We start from the raw sequence: 18,757 nt of genomic DNA, 5'->3' as shown, positions 1-18,757 counted from the left end.
GTTTGACCTTCTCCTGCAAAGCTGCTGTTTTGAAGATACACATTTTTCATTGGACAGCAATGATATGTGGCTATTTTATTGAATATTCACAATTTTGTCATTCAACAAATTCTGTGCTTGGGATTAGCTAGATTAGATTAGTGTCTGAAACTGTTCATTTTCACCTAAATGTGAAACATTCATATTATAATACAGATAATAATGGCTAATAGGATCAAAAATAAAAATATCATGGTTGAATTTTGGTCAAAAATTAGTTTGTTATGTTCCAGACATGCCAGTTGTACGCAGAGTACTTGATCTAGTTGACTGGTGCACATCTACTCCAGTCTTTGCCAGTGAACTCTAGCTATTCAAAGTGATTCATTGTCTCTGTAGTTTTCCTAGCATGTCCTCTTCGTGTTCTGGTACTTGAGATATTTGAGAGACAGCCTTATACAGGAATTGCTATGGTGGGTATATACAGCTTCCATGAAGTGTCCATTTTTACATGACTGTATATTAAAAATATCTTTCTAAATTAAAATATCTTTATCAGTGATTTATAACAAAATTACAAATTGAAAACAACAACCAATACTGACATTTATTTCACTTGACTAACCCAAAATGTTCTTATAGTTATCACAAACTATAAACGCTTGTAACAACACTCTTATCGCAATGGTGGAGGGTTAAAGGGCTTATAAAGGTTTGAAATCATGGACTAGCTGTGTTGCGGATACATCTGAGCAGCTATCAGCAAATGCTTTCTCTTGTGCAAACATGTGATTATTGCACCCAACATGCCCTCTGGGTGACTGTATGAGTCACACAAACACAACATGGAGCATGCACATGCAAACACACTTTCCAGTGCCATCTCTTACAGGATAATATGGAAGCCAGAGAGCAGACCAATGACGTTTTAATGATAATGTACAAAAAAAAATAAATCATCTCTATAGTCGAGCAGCAGAGCTCCAGATCAGCTTCCATGTTGGTGAATTTATTATGCTGTGTGTTACAGTCATGTATGACATACAACAATCAGCCATAACAGGTGAAGTGAATAACAATGATAATTTTGTGACGATACATAGGGTGAGATATACTGTACATATTAATTAGCAAGTAAACAGTCAGTTCTTGGAGTTGATGTATTGAAAAATTGGCAAAAGGGACTAAGCTACATGATCTAATTGACTTTAACACTGGTCAAATGATAAAGGCTAGAGGACAGGGTCAGAATATCCTTAAAACTTTAGGCAGGTCTTAACATGTTAACAGTCAGTACCTTCCAAAAGTGGTCGAAAAAAAATGTCAACTGGTAACCTGGCAATAAGATCAAGTATGGCTGGACAAAAGTCTGAAAACATTATTGGCCAATTTATGTAATGTACCATGTACTGAATGTCAGTCAGTGACAGAGGCTATAAACAATGAATAGAATATTTACAATTTTTTTTTGGTTTTTGTTTTTTTTTCCTTCCCCCTTGGGAAAAGTATCTTTAGTTAGATTGTCTTTTCAGCTTCAGCTGTGATATATCTGTTTTACTGCTCTTTTATATTTGCATTGTTCATCGTAATCTTCATGTTGTTTTTATGTAGACAATTTCAAGATCTGTCCAGGGACAACAGATGAAAAAAAGCCTTTAGGCTAATTCTGGTGCATTTACAGTAATGTTAATTAATGTACACTGTCCCTGTTAAATAAACTATTAAATGAATAAAATTAAAAATATCAAACAAGAATTTGAACCACTGATCCATTTAAAATCACAATATATATAATGATAATGTCAAACTCTAGGCATGGTCACCCAAGACTGAATGATGTAATCAACATTATTTCCCACCTCACAATGTATTGCTGCTAACATCTTGAAATGTTCCAGGACACCATCAGAGGTCATTGCCTCTACAGAACAGAACAGTTTTACCCGCACAGAAGAGACCAACACAATATTAGGCAGGTGTTTTTAATATTATGGCTGACTGATGTCTGTGCCTGTACACTTCAGTCATTGCATAATCTCAAGTATGCAATGCTTCAGCCTGATATGTACAAACGTGACAGTGCAAAAGGTCAAATCAAGACAGGCATCATTAATCAAATAAGTTTAGAATGAAAGATTCTGTGACAAAAGTGACTATCTGTAAATTATATTAAGCAGAACGTAGCCTGCGGTGCGTTTAAGCATGTATGTGTATAATTTATGCAATCATACTGTGAAACTACACTGTGTTTGCTTTTAAATGTGTAAGGGCACACGTGTGTTTATCCGCACTCAGGGAATGTCCTTCTGCTGACATCGTAACACATAACCAGCTGTGCCAATCCCTTTCTGTCAAATCCCTGGATTACGAAGCGAGGAAGAGACAGGAAGTGAGAGTGAGAGTGAGAGAGGGGGAAAGACAGAGAAAGAGAGAGAGAGAGAGAGAGAGAGAGAGAGTGAGTAAGTGAGATTTCACATACATCAACCACCCAAAGAAACCCTGAAGAAACGCAGCTGTGACACACAGCAACAATTGTGATAAACTAGCTGGGCCTGTATTTATGATTCACTACCTAACCAGGCACACTGCATCACTAGGGAGTGAGCAATACATTGGAAGACATACATAGTGATACAGTGTTTCCTGATAAATAAAAAACAAATATTATTGTTATTATTATTATTATTATTATTATTAATAAAGATACTTACAATTTTAAACTTAAATCTAAAAAACATATATAGTCAATTTATGGCTGTGTATGGGCAAGGACTGATATGATACCCATCACAATACAGGGTTTATCAGTCAATATATCACAAAATATTGCAATACTGTAAGAAAAATATTGTGATACTGTAAGAAAAATATTGTGATATCGTAAGAAAAATATTGTGATACTGTAAGAAAAATATTGTGATATCGTAAGAAAAATATTGTGATACTGTAAGAAAGCGATACATTTTGATTGTTTTAATTTGAGTAAGAAAAGCAGTTACTTTTTATAAAATCAGAACAGTGGGATCTAAAAACTGAGTGCAACACTGCTATCTAGTGGGCACAAAAAAACAGCGTAAAATGAACCAGTGTCTGACACCAATCTTAACGATTTGCACACGATAATTAAAATTCAGTTTATTTTTTCAAAACTAACACAGTATTGCAAAAGCAAATATTGTAATATTTTGATACATTTATTATTATTTTTAATATCCCTAGTAACATGTAGTTTGAAAATCCATGTCTGAAAACAACTATACAAATAGTAGTGCACAATTACATTACATTTTACATTTACATTAATGGCATTTAGCTGATGCTCGTATCCAGAGCAACTAACAAGGTTATTTCGATTACAGAGGTAAGCCAATGTAGTGTTAGGAGTCTAGCCCATGGACTCTTATTGGTGTAGAGCAGTATAGTCACCCCTGTTTACCACATTATGCGGTAGCTCACTGGCATGCAGTGGTGTTATCTACTGCGCCACAGCAACCAATAGCAATACTGAAACAGAAAACACTGCCTTTACCTAAATAAAACTACACTAAAAACTACAGGTTGCTCTCAATGCTTCATAACACATTAGAAATATAGTAGATATATAGTAAATATAGTAGTCAGAGTTTGTATTGGAACTTGGTATTGGAAGGAAAGCCTAGATTTGAATCAGATGATTCTTTTTTCCAATTCAGTATAATAATGCAAAAACGCCATCTCTAATTATCATCAGCACGATACGGGAAGCATAAACAAAGACCACTTCCACTTTTCCATTTCTCCAGCCCAGTAACTCAAAGCGCTTATCTCTCCTTTCTCCCACACTTGACACTCAAGCCACTATCTCACTTTCTGTGCACCAGTAATCTGATTAAAAAGCCACTGTGTGTGGAACTGCTTGGAGAAGATTAAGCGCCGGTCAAATTCCCATTCCAACTTCCACGAGAGGGGTCACATGGAGTCAGTGTGACTGTCTTCTTGCGTGCTGCAACCAACAAGCACTAAAGCCTGTCTAAATAGCATCCACAGCCTTTCTCTGTAAGGCGATGCTCCTAGTGTTGTCTCCAGTTCCACTGATCCTACTACCCATGAGTCACAAGTCAATGCCCCCTCTGAAGCCTACATACGAAATGGTTTCTGGCCTCTTCATCTCCTCTAGCTGTCACTCTACATATTCGCACAGTGCTCATGAGTCTAAGCAGACAGTGAAGTCAGCCAACACTGTGTTAAAGACATGGTTGACTACATTCCATCACTGACTTTCACTTTGCTGTCGTCTTACTATCACACAGCTTTCCTTCATTGTAATAAAAGGTTTCTTAAAAAAGATACAATTTTTATTTAAATTCCTTTCAAATTTTTATCCAATGTTCTCCCCGATTTAGAAGGCCAATTTCCCAACTTACTCATTAGGACTCCCCCTATCACTAGTGATGCCCCAACACACCAGGAGGGTGAAGACTAGCACATGCCTCCTCCGACACATGTGAAGGCAGCCACCACCTCTTTTCGAACTGCTGCTGATGAAGCATTGCCATGTAGCATCAATTGGTAGCATCGAATGGCAGCATCCACTGCCGAGTGGAGGAAAGTGCAGCGCCGCGGTTCCAATACATCAGCTCACAGACGCTTTGTGATGATTAAGGAGAAAGAGCACCAACTACCCCCCCAGAGAGAGCAAGGCCAATTTTTCTCTCTCGGGGCTACAGCAGCTAAGGGCCAGCAGCATGAACGGGATTCAAACCAGCGATCTGCCAACCATAGTGGCAGCACCTTAGTCTGCTGGACCACTCAGAGACCAAAAGGTACATTTTTAAAAGCAAAAGGTAATTTGGGCTGATGATGCTTACATAGTGTACATTTTGAAAAAAGGCATCCATATCTTTAACTGCCCAGCCCTTAAATTAAAAAGCCAAAAAGCTAATTTCAGAGACACTGTTTTTGTGAAGCCAATTATATATAAACATATTAATCTCTTCAGCCTACAGTAGCTTAGCTCCACCCATACTCCACACAATACATGTTAAAAGAAAGATGTTTCAGCCTAAATTATCAGTCATAAAATGAGGCACAATACAGACATTTTAATACAAATAACTAAATGTAGCTCAATGCTAAATACATTACAGATACAGATGCACATAGAGTCTTTTGTCCATACTCTGCATTTGTTTTGTTTGTGTTTGTGCACACTCTCCAAAAGCTTGGACAGAAAGAAGAATGAAGCAGTGCGAAGCAGGAAATTGTGCACAGGAAATTTGGCAGTGTTAAATCAACACTGTTAGTGTTAAACTTTACACTCTCAGTGTTAATATAACACTAACAGTGTTGATTTAACACTGCCAAATTTCCTGTGTGGGGGCAGTGTAGTTAACAGTTCAAGCCAAACATGACCACTGCCGTATGGACTCGACGAAGAGGAAACTGAATGTGAGAATGTGAAACATATGGTAGGAACGTGTATCTCTAAAATGTCAACTTTACTTTTCAGTAAGTCAATGCAGAGTTAATTTATGTAATTTTGGATTATTTGTATTGGTCCATTCATCAATAAAGAGACATTTTGCAAAATTACAAAGTTGAGATACCTTCCTTCTGAAGCCACCATGTTCAATCTAAACCACCCTTAATAGATGCAAGCCTAAATGACACACACAAGTATGTGCAAAGTGATTTACCAAAGCATTCATAAATGTATGCAAATGGTGTATTTAACATTATAAATGAGCCATAAGGGTTACCAATTAATTATACCTTATGTTTTTGTACATAAATACTTACTAGCAGGCTTTGGAAAAACTGAAAATCAGATAAATGTAGAAAAAAAGACATCCTAAAAAGAACCATCACAAATAAGGTTACATAACAGACACATTTAATCGATGAACTACTACTACTACTACAAAAAAAATCAACAGTCTGAACCCCTATGATTTTTTTACATTTCAAGGTTCCAGAATAACAAAGTCTGTTCATTCCATGGCAGATTTCGGACACATGTTCAGAAAGACAGTTTTGTGTGCAGGAAACTGATTTTAAGTGGGTAGAAATAGGTTAATAATGTTTGATAGTGCAAATTCACCTCTAAAACTAACTACCCTGTGCGTTTTGTCATGTGACTCCACCTTATCTAGCTTGTGACATGAAAGCTACATGAAGGAACATCGAGCCAACTGAGCAACTCTAGCAGCTTGTACCAGAGAACCTGTTACTACAACCTTCATTTTTAGGACTGTAAAGTTTTAAAGGACAAACAACATCCCTAACTGGTTCAACAGGTCCATAGTTACAGTAAGCCCATATACGAAAACTGACAAGAATCTCAATGTAAAGAAAAGAGAGATGAAAGACGAGTTATTTTATAACCACCTCTTTCACTTTATCACTCTCTCCTTCTTTTCTCACAAAACTTTCACACAGACTGAAAATGTGGCCACGGCTCAGACAAAACTAGGATATCAGCTTTCCTGCAGCTATGCCAACAGGTGGCTTGCTGTGTGTTAAGGTGGTCGGGCATGACCTAGCACAGGCTATAATTTTGCGCTTGTGACCTGATCTCTTTCTCTTTCTCTTTCTCTTTCTCTCTCTCTCTCTCTCTCTCTCTCTCTCTCTCTCTCTCTCTCACACTCTCTCTCTCACACTCTCTCTCTCTCACTCTCTCTCTCTCACTCTCTCTCTCACACTCTCTCTCTCACACTCTCTCTCTCACACTCTCTCTCTCACACTCTCTCTCTCACACTCTCTCTCTCACACTCTCTCTCTCACACTCTCTCTCTCACACTCTCTCTCTCACACACTCTCTCTCTCTCTTATTCAAACACACTTACACACACAGAAATCCCACCAGCAGGTTTTTCAGGACAGAATGAATTTAATCATAAGTGTTCGGGGATTACCATCAAGCTGTAACATATATCTGAATAACATGAGGTATTAGCCTGGAGTACGTATTCATTTCAAATGCGGTGTCATGATGACAGTACTAGAACCAATCAAGGACACCACAGCAAAATGTTTAGAGGAATTGTTCCATCTTTATTACACATAATCAGTCAAATTGTTCTGTAGGGCTGAACAATTTGGGGGAAGACATGTACATTCCAATATTTTTTCTGCCATACATATTATATGAAATGATGGTTTAAAACATCAGCAATTAAAAAAATAAATAAATAAATAAATAAATTTAACATGGCATGGTTTTAATAATGAACCATGTGTGTCTAGGTTTGAAGTAAAACAAAAGATATTTGACAAATATAACCTGCCTCCTTTTGCAATAGGCAATAAAAATGTAGCCTGCATGTTTGGTGTGTAATAGCATTACAGCAAATCAAATCAAACACAAGGAGGCATGTGCTAGTCTTCATTCCCCTTGGGACATTGTAGTGATAGGAGTTCATATAAATCATTTACTAAATTGAAAACCTCTGGAATATAATCAAGAGAAAGATGGATGATCACAAGCCATCAAACCAAGCTGAACTGCTTGAATTTTTCCACCAGGAGTGGCATAAAGTTATCCAAAAGCAGTGTGTAAGACTGGTGGAGGAGAGCATGTCATGTTTTTTTCGTATTATCTCAATATACACCACCAAAAAAAATTGCAATCAAAGTTATTCCAATATTGTGCAGCCCTAATTAGACAGTCTGTATAAATATGATTCCTTGAAGTGCATATGTTCCTCCTGAATGGGAGCCTAAAATGAAAGTCTTTTATCTCTTATTAGGAGACAGATTGTAGATCAAAGCCTTCAAATTGGAATCCGTCTGCTAAAAAGCTCTATTAACAGATGGTCATACTTTAAAAAGCATCTCTATCATTCCAGCACTATCAAATTCTAGATGATAAAAAGCCCAGAAGGGTGGAAAGGGGAACTAAAACTCTCTAGAAATAAAGCAAGACTTCCTAGAAGACTTCCACTTTCAACCTGAACAAGAAAAACCCTATTTTGGCAAGCAATTCTTTTACTCTGCTGAAACTACAAAGGAAACTACAAAGAAAACCTTAAAATAGCCCTCTGACTGCAACAATGCTTTAGAACATCTGAGGAGATTTCCTCACATTGCAAGGTCATTTCACAGCTGAAATTGCAGTCGTTTTGGGACAGTTGTGAAAGAGGGTGACCTATTACATTTGACAGCAAAGCTCTCACAGCTAATGTTCTTGTAACAGTGGTCTGGGGAACAACACACGCAATAACAGATTACAGAAGCAAACTGCAAACTGCTCTCTCTGTAAAGGAGAGACTTATTTTATTTGCAACCCTTGCTGACACAGATGTGCAAACATGCTTACATAGTTAGTCTAGTCCCTGCAGAGAAGTGCTGTCAAATGCCAATAGAATAGGACTTCATGGAGTTGATCAACATGAACCTATTGGCACTGTGGCTAATAGCAAGCGTTGGCTAGAGGAATATAAACCTCCCCAGTCCTGAGCTGTAAAGCATTGGAACTGTGACCTATTTTACCCTTGGTCAAGTCATTTGACTAGTATTTGGATTGTAGCCTGATAAGATTTTAACTACATGCATTTTTACACTTGATGCTGGAATGCAACTGTGGTTAGTCAGACTGAAATCTGATTGCTGTGTGCAACGAAATTTGCAAACTATGCAAACAATGTTCCAAAATCTAGTAGAAAACATTTTCAAAGACAGTAAAGACAGTAACTACAACGACAGCAGGATAAACTCTGTATAACCCTGGATTCCATCAAAGAATTAGCAGGTGTTTCAGTACGTTTTTCCATATAGTGAAGTATTGTGCCTCATTCACAGCAGTTTAAATACCTCTAAAACAAGAATCCACTCATTTGTCTCACAATCACATGAGAGACCCTTGAATTTAAAAGACATCATTAAGAAAAGTCCTGACTCCACACGCAGCGCAGTCCATTACTCTTAGCAGAATCTTCCACAGCAATCGACAGAACGAAACGTGAGGTGCTGCTTCGGCACTTGGCTCTCATCCCTGAAATTAAACGGCTTTCTGCTCGATTTCTCATCCTTTCCCTGAAAAATCCAACTGACTGTGGAGAAACTGAAGCGAGAGGACATCAGAATTACATAACTACAGCCTCTCGAACACCTCCCCTTGACAACCTAATGAAATAACTAGGTTGCTGAACTGGCACAACTATTAGCTGGAGACCTTGGGACAGAAATGGGGTGGAGAAAGACATTTTGAGTAATAATCTTATTGCTTTCTATTTTACAGCACATTCACCAGGAGAGGAAAAGTGTGCGCAGCCTTTGCATCAGCTAAAATGCCATCAAATTCCATAAAGGGTAAAAGGTGAAAATTCTTTACATAGCAACATTCTCTCCATAGCTGTTTAAAATGACTGTGTACATCTTACATCCACAAATGTGGGGCATATGGCTGTGTGGAGGCTGTACTTCAGCCTGGCTAGCTCTCATTGTGAACTGTGTACATGCTTAAAAAGGTGCTACACAATGTTGAAAAAACACTTTTTTTCAAGTTTATTTTTTTATCTGAGAATTACTGAGAAATTATCTGTCAAACTAAAGTCAATCCTCATATATGACATTGATATGAGAACATATAATAGGATTTTGACCAAGAGCATGTTTTACTTGAACTAGGGATGCACATTTCAAATAATTCTCTTGATGATCAGACACGAGCGACAGGGCAATGTAATAAAATATAGGCAATTAATAAATACCCGTTTTCCAATGCTTCAAAAGTGATTATTACCCAAGTACCTGTGAATATGAGAGTGCTGCAACAAAGTGTTATCATGGTAGTCGACTAATTCGGTTATTCTTTTTCAATCAGTCAATGACTATAACCGTTGAAACTCATATATAAAACTTAAGCTTAATAACTTAATCAAACATAATTGTGTGATTTGAGAAAGTGAGCAGCCCCTGAAACTCCTTCGCTGCATTTTTCCTCAGCAATTTGTACAGAGCAGTGCAGATGATCAGATGTCACTTAAATTACACATAAATGTTTGACCATTCATCGCTAAAGCAATGTCTGTCACTACTTCTAATGTGTTCCCAACTTCCCATTTGTTTCAGACACTGGTAGCATTAGCAAATGAAAAATGGTAGCTGAGTAGCATGTGGAGATATTATTGGGATCATATCGCAGTATTAGGGATGTACAATGATAACGAAATTACATCTGTATCGGACGATTTGGCCAATATTTCAAACAGATCATTTTGGACGTATTTTTTGTATACCAGAAAAGGACCAAGTGACACTTGCCATGCTACTACAATATGCTACTTTTTATATATTCTTATTAGTTATAAAGTTATATTGTGGCTGTCAGGTCTCTCTCTAGGTTAATAAATATCAGCAGATACATACAAGTGTAATATCGGACATCAACATCAGCCGTGAATATCTACATTAGTGCATGATAGATATCAAAAACATTTACGTATATTTACCCAAATATTATAGTTGTTTATGGCAAAGCAGGTCAAGACTTGCACTCCTTCATCACTCCTTTACCACTTAGAAACACCTTAGCAACCAACAGCATATTACCAACCACCTGCAACACCTTAGAAACCAGTGGGAACCACTTTAGCTGTGCAACCATTCTGCATTTCCTGCAGGAAATGTACTTTTACAGTCCTTTTGATTGCAGCAGAACAGCAAATGATTCTGTGAAGTAGAGGACAGCTGCTATAATGCTCATATGAGATATTTTATAATAATTGCAGTATCATTAACTCCCTAATTCTGCTGATGATAGCTGCTTGTTTAAACTCATGTGATTACACAAACTGGCAACTGACAATAACAGCGTGTCCTTGGCAATATGCTAACACTACCAACACAACCGTCCGTAACAATGCATCCTTGGCAGCATGTTCACAATAAGGCACTTGTGTATGTATAGCAGCTGCAAACTCTAATATAATATATATATATAATCATCATCCCTAGTATGAGAAAAGTAATCAGGTTACAGTCTTTTTTTTTTTTTAATCGGTTTACTAAATTTCCTGTGAAAAAATGCAATGAATACATAAACAGTAATGCAAAAGTTGCCATCTAAAATAGTTAACACAATACTTCAGTACCAGTGCACATCCTTACTGTGGACCTGTTAACCTGCATTAAAAATGTGTTGCATTGCATCCAGAATTAGTTTTTGCCCTTTCCTCCCTTAACTTCCACACTTGCATGATCCCCACTTGCAGTATCAGTTAAAAGTTTTTTCTACTGGGCGCCGAGTGGTCCAGCGGTCTAAAGCGCTGCCACTATGAGCAGGAGGTCGCCGGTTCGAACCCCAGCTCATGCAGCTTTGCCATCAAGCTGCCGGCGTCAGAGGGAGCAAAATTGGCCCTGCTCCCTCTGGGTGGGTAGATGGCGCTCTCTCCCCACATCACTCCCACGGGGATGTCTGCAGCACAGGGCGTCTGTGAGCTGATGTACTGGAGCCGAGCCGCTGCGCTTTCCTCCAAGCGCGCTGGCTGCTCGGTAATGCTGCATCAGCAGCAGCTCGAAAAGAAGCGGTGGCTGACTTCACATGTATCGGAGGAAGCATGTGCTAGTCTTCACCCTCCTGGTGTGTTGAGGTATCACTAGTGATAGGGGGAGTCCTAATGAATGGGTTGGGTAATTGGCCGTGTAAATTGGGGAGAAAATGGGAAAAAATTAGAAATAAAATAAAAAAAAAAAATAAAAAAAAGTTTTTTCTACTGAAAAAGTCCTGCTCGTCTTTTCAACCAGCACAAAATGAAATGATCTAGACCAAGTGTCACCCCCCTCTGTGGAGGGGTGACTGACACTCTGTTTGACCCCCATTAAAGTCAGAAACCACACAGAAAATACATGGACAACGACAAGGATTGAAAAAAAAAAAGAGCAAGGGAGGGAGGCAGGACATCACTCGCTCTCTCATTCTGTGCCCAGAGGGCAGTCTACGGCACTGAGCTTTGATACCCACACAGATCAAACAGAGACGTGGTTAAATATAGGAAAGGAGACCTTTGGACACACCATGGATCTCAAATGCTATTGAACAGTCAGAGAGATGGGCTCAGTGCCAACAGGAGGTCTGTGCTGACCTCGGTTTTAAAAGGTGTGCCAAGTGAAACATAAAGCAAGAAGCTGGTTTCAGCCAAGAACACAAGTTTAACATCTACCCTCGAGCACCTGGAACAATGAGGAAAATGAGGGACATTTCACAATCGAATAAAGGAGTCAAAGTCCCTATAGCCTGCCCATGGAAGCTGCCATCTTTAAATAAAACGCACATGGTGCAAACATCTGCGATGTACTGGCTGTGTTAATACTATGACTTACACTGCATAGCTAATTAAACAAAGTCTGTGGAAGCCAAAATGAACAGCTTGAATGTGAAAGAGTGACCATGAAAGCTGTTAAATTTAATCCCAAGCCTCCAATCAACTGCAGAATATATACAGTACACTGCATATATATATAAAGCTCATGTCTCTAGGCCTCAGGAGAAATGATGTAATTCCAACAGAAAGAGAAAGAGAGAGAGAGAGAGAGAGAAGGGGAGGGAGGGAGAGAGGGAGAGAGTGAGAAACGTTATACAAGAACCTGTCTTTCACTCCTGAAACTCAAAACTCCCACACACTGACTAGTGAGTAACCCCACTTTGCACACTGTGCCCACACACCCTCTTAAACAAAGCCTATAAATACCTGTCCCCATATTTAGACAAATGCGCACAGAGATATGACAACACACACCTACAAGTGAGTGCCCAAAAACATGCATTGATTAGCCATTACATTAAAACCAATGTCAAACATTGCATAGTATAAACCAGGTCACCGCTTTTTGCCACCGAATTAGCTTTGAGGCACTGAGGCATGGACTTTTCACAACCTCTGAAGGTGTTCTATAACGTCTGGCACCAAGATGTTAGCAGCAGGTCTTTAAGTCATTATATTGCAAGATAGAACATTCAAAGATTATGTCACTTTAGCATCTTTAAATATGCTTCACCGTTCCCAAACACTTTTCTTGCAGTGTGGAAAGAAGCATTGTACTTTTGAAAGAAGCCTCAGCCACTAGGTAAAACAGTTGATTACTGCCACAAAGGGGTGCGCTTGGTCTACAAGAATGTTTATGTAGATAAGGGGTACACACTTGAACAGGGCCCCAAGGAAAATGGACCACATTCACCCCTCATTCATATTTTGCTTGCTGGCTGCAGGAATCACGAGTGGAAGAGGCCCCTGTGAGAGGGTACTTTCCTGCACTGACCATCATAGAAGCAGTGGTTGTCTGGGGGCCCCAGGCCAGCTTGAGGCCCTAGGAAATTGATTGGTTTGCTTGCCTTGTTGCACCGGGCCTGCACTTGAATGCCAGAAACCAAGGATGCACAGCAAAACATTGGCCAGGCCAGGCATGACACTCTATTCTGGTTTGCTTTCATCCCAAAGGGCAATCTAGTGCCACCTATTCTCCAGCAGCATGCATGCTCTAAGGGACTTGAGAGTGGTGGCTCACTGTGTAGTGTACTAATTACAGTTTTATGGGTCTGATATCCTGGTCTGCTAAGTTGCTACAGTTGGGCTCATGAGAATGGCCCTTAAAGATCTCTGCTCTATGGGTCCTGTGGCATAGCTGACCCTGCATTCTGACCTTTCTCTTGGGAAATGTGAAGGCAGGAATTTTGAGACACTTGGTTAAAGGTTAAAGCCACCACTGGGATGCATGTGAAGAGAAGAAATTCACTGTACTGCACGAGTATAAATATCAGTATAAGCACATTACATATCGATGGGTGCTCTGTAACACATGGTAGTCAATGTTATGGCTGTTCAGTGATTCCCAATGATAATTTCCAAACATGGCTGCACTCCCAGAATCAACCGTACAGAAGGATAACCTCTTAAAGATAGCATGTATACAACAGCACTGTCACCTTATTGCACGGCACACTAATAACTCACCCCTTGTCTGCAGGCTTGTTCGTTGAGCGCCCTCACCCAAGCTCTCTGCCAGTGCTCCCTGAAAGACTTGAACGCGAAGAGCGAGGACAGAAGCCCTTTGACCCCGGCCTCTGTATCACTCGCAGAGCCATCTCGCCCAAACCTGAGCCTCAGAAGAGACCCCCACACTCCACCCGTCAGGGTCTGGTGAGTAAGGCTGAGGGGCAGCTGCCAGGAGGTCTCCTCACTCCGCTGGAGCCTGGTACCTCTTCTGGGCCTCAGTAAGGCCAGGGAGAACTGGACTAGCCAAGCTAGCACGACCATCAGCGAGACGCAGAAGAGCGCCACAAGGACTAGCCAGCTCACGTCCTGGAAACTCATCATCGCCCCTCTCGCTGGCCGATCACTTCAGTCGCATTTTTATTACCTGCCGGAAAGTCTGATTCATGGAGGTGGGACTCTGTGGAGATGGAGAGAGGGTGTGATTAAAAGGCACAACAGAAAGCATGCAGAATAAAAATTAAACAGAGACCAAAGTTAGGAATTAGAGACTCGCTTGAACTCCAGAGGAGGAACTTAACAGGGAGTAGCACAACTTGTACACAACTTATCTAGGTTCAGATTTCTTATGACTTGAGAGGTTCAGATCCTCAATAGGCACTTTATGAAGCTTTATACAGTACATTGTTTTGTTGTTTTCTTTGAAGAATCAAAAAACTTCTCATCTAGGCTGTTAAAGTTTCTTGTCACAGTAAAACACAAATATAAGAATAAAATGGCTGCGGCATCCAGGAAAATCCTGAAACCAACTTCATATCTAAGCCTCAGCATGTACCTTAACAGCATACTGAAAAAAAAAACTTACACAGTACTGTGTGCAAAATTTAGACATTATATCTGTAGGTTTATGGATATCAGCCATGTATGAGGACATAGCTTAGCTAATCATTTAATTTTTAATTTAGCTTAGCTTGTGTCTACCAGAGAGGCCAGATAGCTGCTCCTTTAGCCACTTAAAATTGCTCTGTTGGTCGACACTTGGCAGGTCCGGCTTCTACACACCAACGCAGGTGCCAACTACTCTATGCTAGAGAAGCTTAGTAATTGGCAATTCGCTAGCTAGCTATACAACATAACATTGGTATATTTAAAGGTGTGCAATGTATTTTTCTAATTTTCCCTCACAGATGTATCAGTAAGAAAGGTCAGCTGACCTCATTCTTTCAGCACATACTGTTGCTGAACCTAGACCTGACCAACTGCAGCATCAACCCCAGATCTTTTGCTTTTTTTTATCCAGGCAGTGTAGTTTCTTCTTGTGTTTTTTATTTTTATTTTTTAATTATTGGTTTATTCGGTTTTGCATTTTACAGTTATTAAATACTGTACAGGTTTTTTTATTTACTTGTTTTATTAATTATTTAAATAGAAAAAAAAGCATAAAGGTAATCTAAATAATAGTAATAATGGAGTTAGTTAGGTAATGGAAGCTGCACAGTGGTGGTAACCTAGCTAATGCTTCCCCTGCTGTTTACTACTACTGCTGCTGCTGCTGCTGCTGCTGGGGGAATTTAGCCGGCTAGCTTGCTAGCTCTGTCATTTGTAAACACTGTGTTAGGTTAACTGAAAAAGCCCACAAAATAACAATAAATGAACGCAGCTTTTTTCTGCAGGATTATAATTACCGTTCCTCCAAACGACAAGGCCAAAACACGCAGTAAAGATCTGCAGGATATCCACCAGCAGCCAGCAGCGCCAGTCCAACACACGCAGCCCGGCAACCAGCACTATTCAGCCCCGCTGACAGCCGCCGTTAGCCGCCGCGGCTAGTCGCTGATATCCCCGCACGAAACCCCCGAACAGCCGCGCTTTCCCGTCTCCTCGCGCAATCCCCGCCTCCCTGTCCGTGTCCGGCTCGCTCAGAAACACCGTTCAGAAGCTCGTGTCCGGCTGCATGTCGGTCACCGCGTCTCCCCTCCCACCGCTCTCGAAACGACGAGCACAGAAACTGGCGCAACTGTCAAAATCGCAGCACAAACAGCGCGCGCACCTAGCCATGTCCGGAACGAGTCCTGAACGAATCGGTTCTTTAAACCGGTTCTTTAAACGAGTCCTTTAAACCGATTCTCGAGTTTTCTTGAATTGTTTTCTTTGCACCGTCGCAGCGTTTGCTTCTGAGTGCATGGAGTCACTAAAAGCATCAGTGTGGAAAATGCTGTTAAAATAATATATATATATATATATATATATATATATATATATATATATATATATATATATATATATATATATATATATAAACAGCTCCCTCAGTTTAATAAATTGATTACTATATATTAACACATTGTATTAAATGAAGGGGAACAATTTAATACATTAAGGGAAATGTTTAATCACCAGAATTTTGATAAATAATAAATAAATAAATTGAGGGAATCAAAAATAGACTGCTAATTCCTGTCGGATGGATATGTGCTGAACGTTTTAGGGTTATTCACAGTATCTGTATTCACAGTGTATACCTTTATTTGTTTCTGTATGTTGTTCTTAGGAAAAAAGGAAAAATCAATAAAAAATATATTCACAAAAAATAAATTGAAAGAATTATTTAATAAATTGAGGAAAGTAAAGTGTAAAGAGTAAGCTGTTAGTAAATAAAAAAAAAACAGATTAACAGATTAAAATACTGAGGCAACAGTTCACCAAATCTGGACTGATTAACTGATGTTACAGTTTATTAAAGAATTGAACTGACTGATTATTCATTCATTTGAAGGAATGATTTGTAAAAGTATGGGAACAGTTTGTCTGTAAATATTATATTACTACTTTAAAGGTGCAAAACATTTGTATGCATATAATCTAAAGAATTGTTAATGAAAGTTGTGATTTTGTGTATTTTCTTTAACTATAAGAAAATATTGTATAAAATGACACCACATTGTATGACTTTGATCAGACTTTATGACTGCAATTGCATTTTAACAGAATACATAAGTGTGTGTTTGTCATTTAGTTTAGGGACTCATTATTTAAACCAGTGTAGTTTGTAAATACTGTTAATAAATATAACATTCATACAGTTAATATATGGAAATAACCAGCAAAATCAGCATGTTTTGAATATACACTTTTGTTTAGTGCATAAAACTACCTGAGGTGGAATAAACTACTAGAAATTGTTGAGTATAGATACTTTAATGAACTAAATCAGGTTTATATCTTTTCCAGAGCAGAAAGTGGGTTTGACTTGTGAATCAAAGACTCATTAAATCGGACCTTAACATCAATTCAACGTCCAGTTTAGACGAATCGGTTCTTCAAACTGAATCGAACATGCCATCAACAGCGCGCACATGTCGCGCGCATTTAAAGGGCCATACACACGTAGGCCTATGAAGTAGTTTCTGTGTCGCGCGCACATTATCTCTTCTCAGCCATTATTTTACTTAGACCCCGGCCTTCAGATTTATTGGGTCAAGGACACAAATCTGGAACACGTTCTGTTAAGGAACATGAACCAGTTGAGTGGATTATAACTCACTGATGTGTCCCAGTTATCAGCAGGTTTCTATATTTCACAAGATATAGAAAGCATACTCTCTTAATGGGCTGTGATAAGGGTACTATTGCTTTTAAATTTACTCTAGAAAGTAAAACTGTGCTTATCCCAGCATAACCTAATAATGAGAGTTCAGTAAGATGAATGTGAAACTGTGATCCAAAAGCAAAACCAACATAAATAAAACAAGAATGTAAAACAGCTGATTCCCAAACCCCAAAACTGTTACCTAACATTCTTGTTAGTGTTGCATTACTTGAACTTGTACACACATTTCAATTCACACATTTTGGCAAGACTATAGTATAATAATAATATAGAATATGAATTAATAATAATTTAAGGGCATTCATTTCATGTTATGTTCTACATGTTTTTATGTTTTACAACTTAAGAAGACCAGTTCTCAGCTCATCAGTTAGCTAACAACAAGGACAGCAACGTTATCCAGAAAGTCTTGTGAAAATGTAGAAATTGTTTTGCTCAGTTGTTAAATGCTAACCCGTGCTAGGCAAGGCATGTGTCTGTGAGCCATCACAGTGTCGTAAACTAGCCAATAAAAATACAATATAGCAAACAACAACTCTGAATCCACCTGCTGTACTCATTTTGCATTTGTGTTATACTGGGCCTGATCTCTGACAATAATGAGAAGCCCTACCTGGAGAAGATTAAACACCTGAACTAGTGCCAGAAAAAAATCCTTCTTAGAGTCAGTAAGACAAAGGAACTGATTGTGGACTGCATCAAAGGACAAAACAGGATACCGTCCTGTCTGGACTATTAGAGCTGCAATAAAAAGAGTAAACACTTTCTTTTTAGTATCTTGGAGTTTACATCACACAGGCCCACCAGCATATCTACTATCTCAGACACCTAAGTAACACACTTGCACCACTGATAGCATCCTCACAGGGAAAATCCCAACCTGGTTTGAAAAACAACACAAAGCAGTAAAGACAAGCACATCATTCAAAGCAAGCTTCTTGACTTGAAGACCATCTACAGCAATAGGGTCTGGAACGAGAATAAGCTTCTTAACTTTGCTTTATCTTCATATCTCATAATATAGTCATATTCCTTCTCATGTTTTATTGCACATTCCTTGTTTGTATTTTGATGGGTCATCATAAGAAGAGGAAGTTCTACTTGGCATCACAAAACATTCATAAAATTACTATTTTTAAGACTTTGCAGTACACAGAAATCTTATTGTATTAAATTACTGTATATTTTCACTTTTCATTTCCTGGCATGTATGCATCAACTTTGTCAGGGTAAACTGCACAACAGAGTACACAATTTTAAT

The 18,757-nt window shown here is 38.9% G+C and overlaps 1 protein-coding gene across 1 annotated transcript in view; it reads right to left on the bottom strand.

Moving 5' to 3' along the window:
- c2cd2l (c2cd2 like) overlaps window positions 1-15,934 on the bottom strand; it is a 41,468-nt gene extending 25,534 nt beyond the window's left edge. The window contains exons 1-2 of the mRNA XM_007260500.4: window positions 15,572-15,934; window positions 13,908-14,346 (exon numbers count right to left, since the gene is read on the bottom strand). Of these exons, the coding sequence (XP_007260562.3) occupies window positions 13,908-14,270 (363 nt within the window). The 5' untranslated portion in view covers window positions 14,271-14,346; window positions 15,572-15,934. The remainder of the gene's footprint in view (window positions 1-13,907; window positions 14,347-15,571) is intronic.
- Window positions 15,935-18,757: the final 2,823 nt, after the last annotated feature.

Source organism: Astyanax mexicanus, chromosome 1 (assembly GCF_023375975.1).
Source record: "Astyanax mexicanus isolate ESR-SI-001 chromosome 1, AstMex3_surface, whole genome shotgun sequence".
Lineage (NCBI taxonomy): Eukaryota > Metazoa > Chordata > Actinopteri > Characiformes > Acestrorhamphidae > Astyanax > Astyanax mexicanus.
The sequence above is the reverse complement of the archived record's forward strand: the minus strand, read 5'-3'. Positions and strand labels throughout refer to the sequence as shown.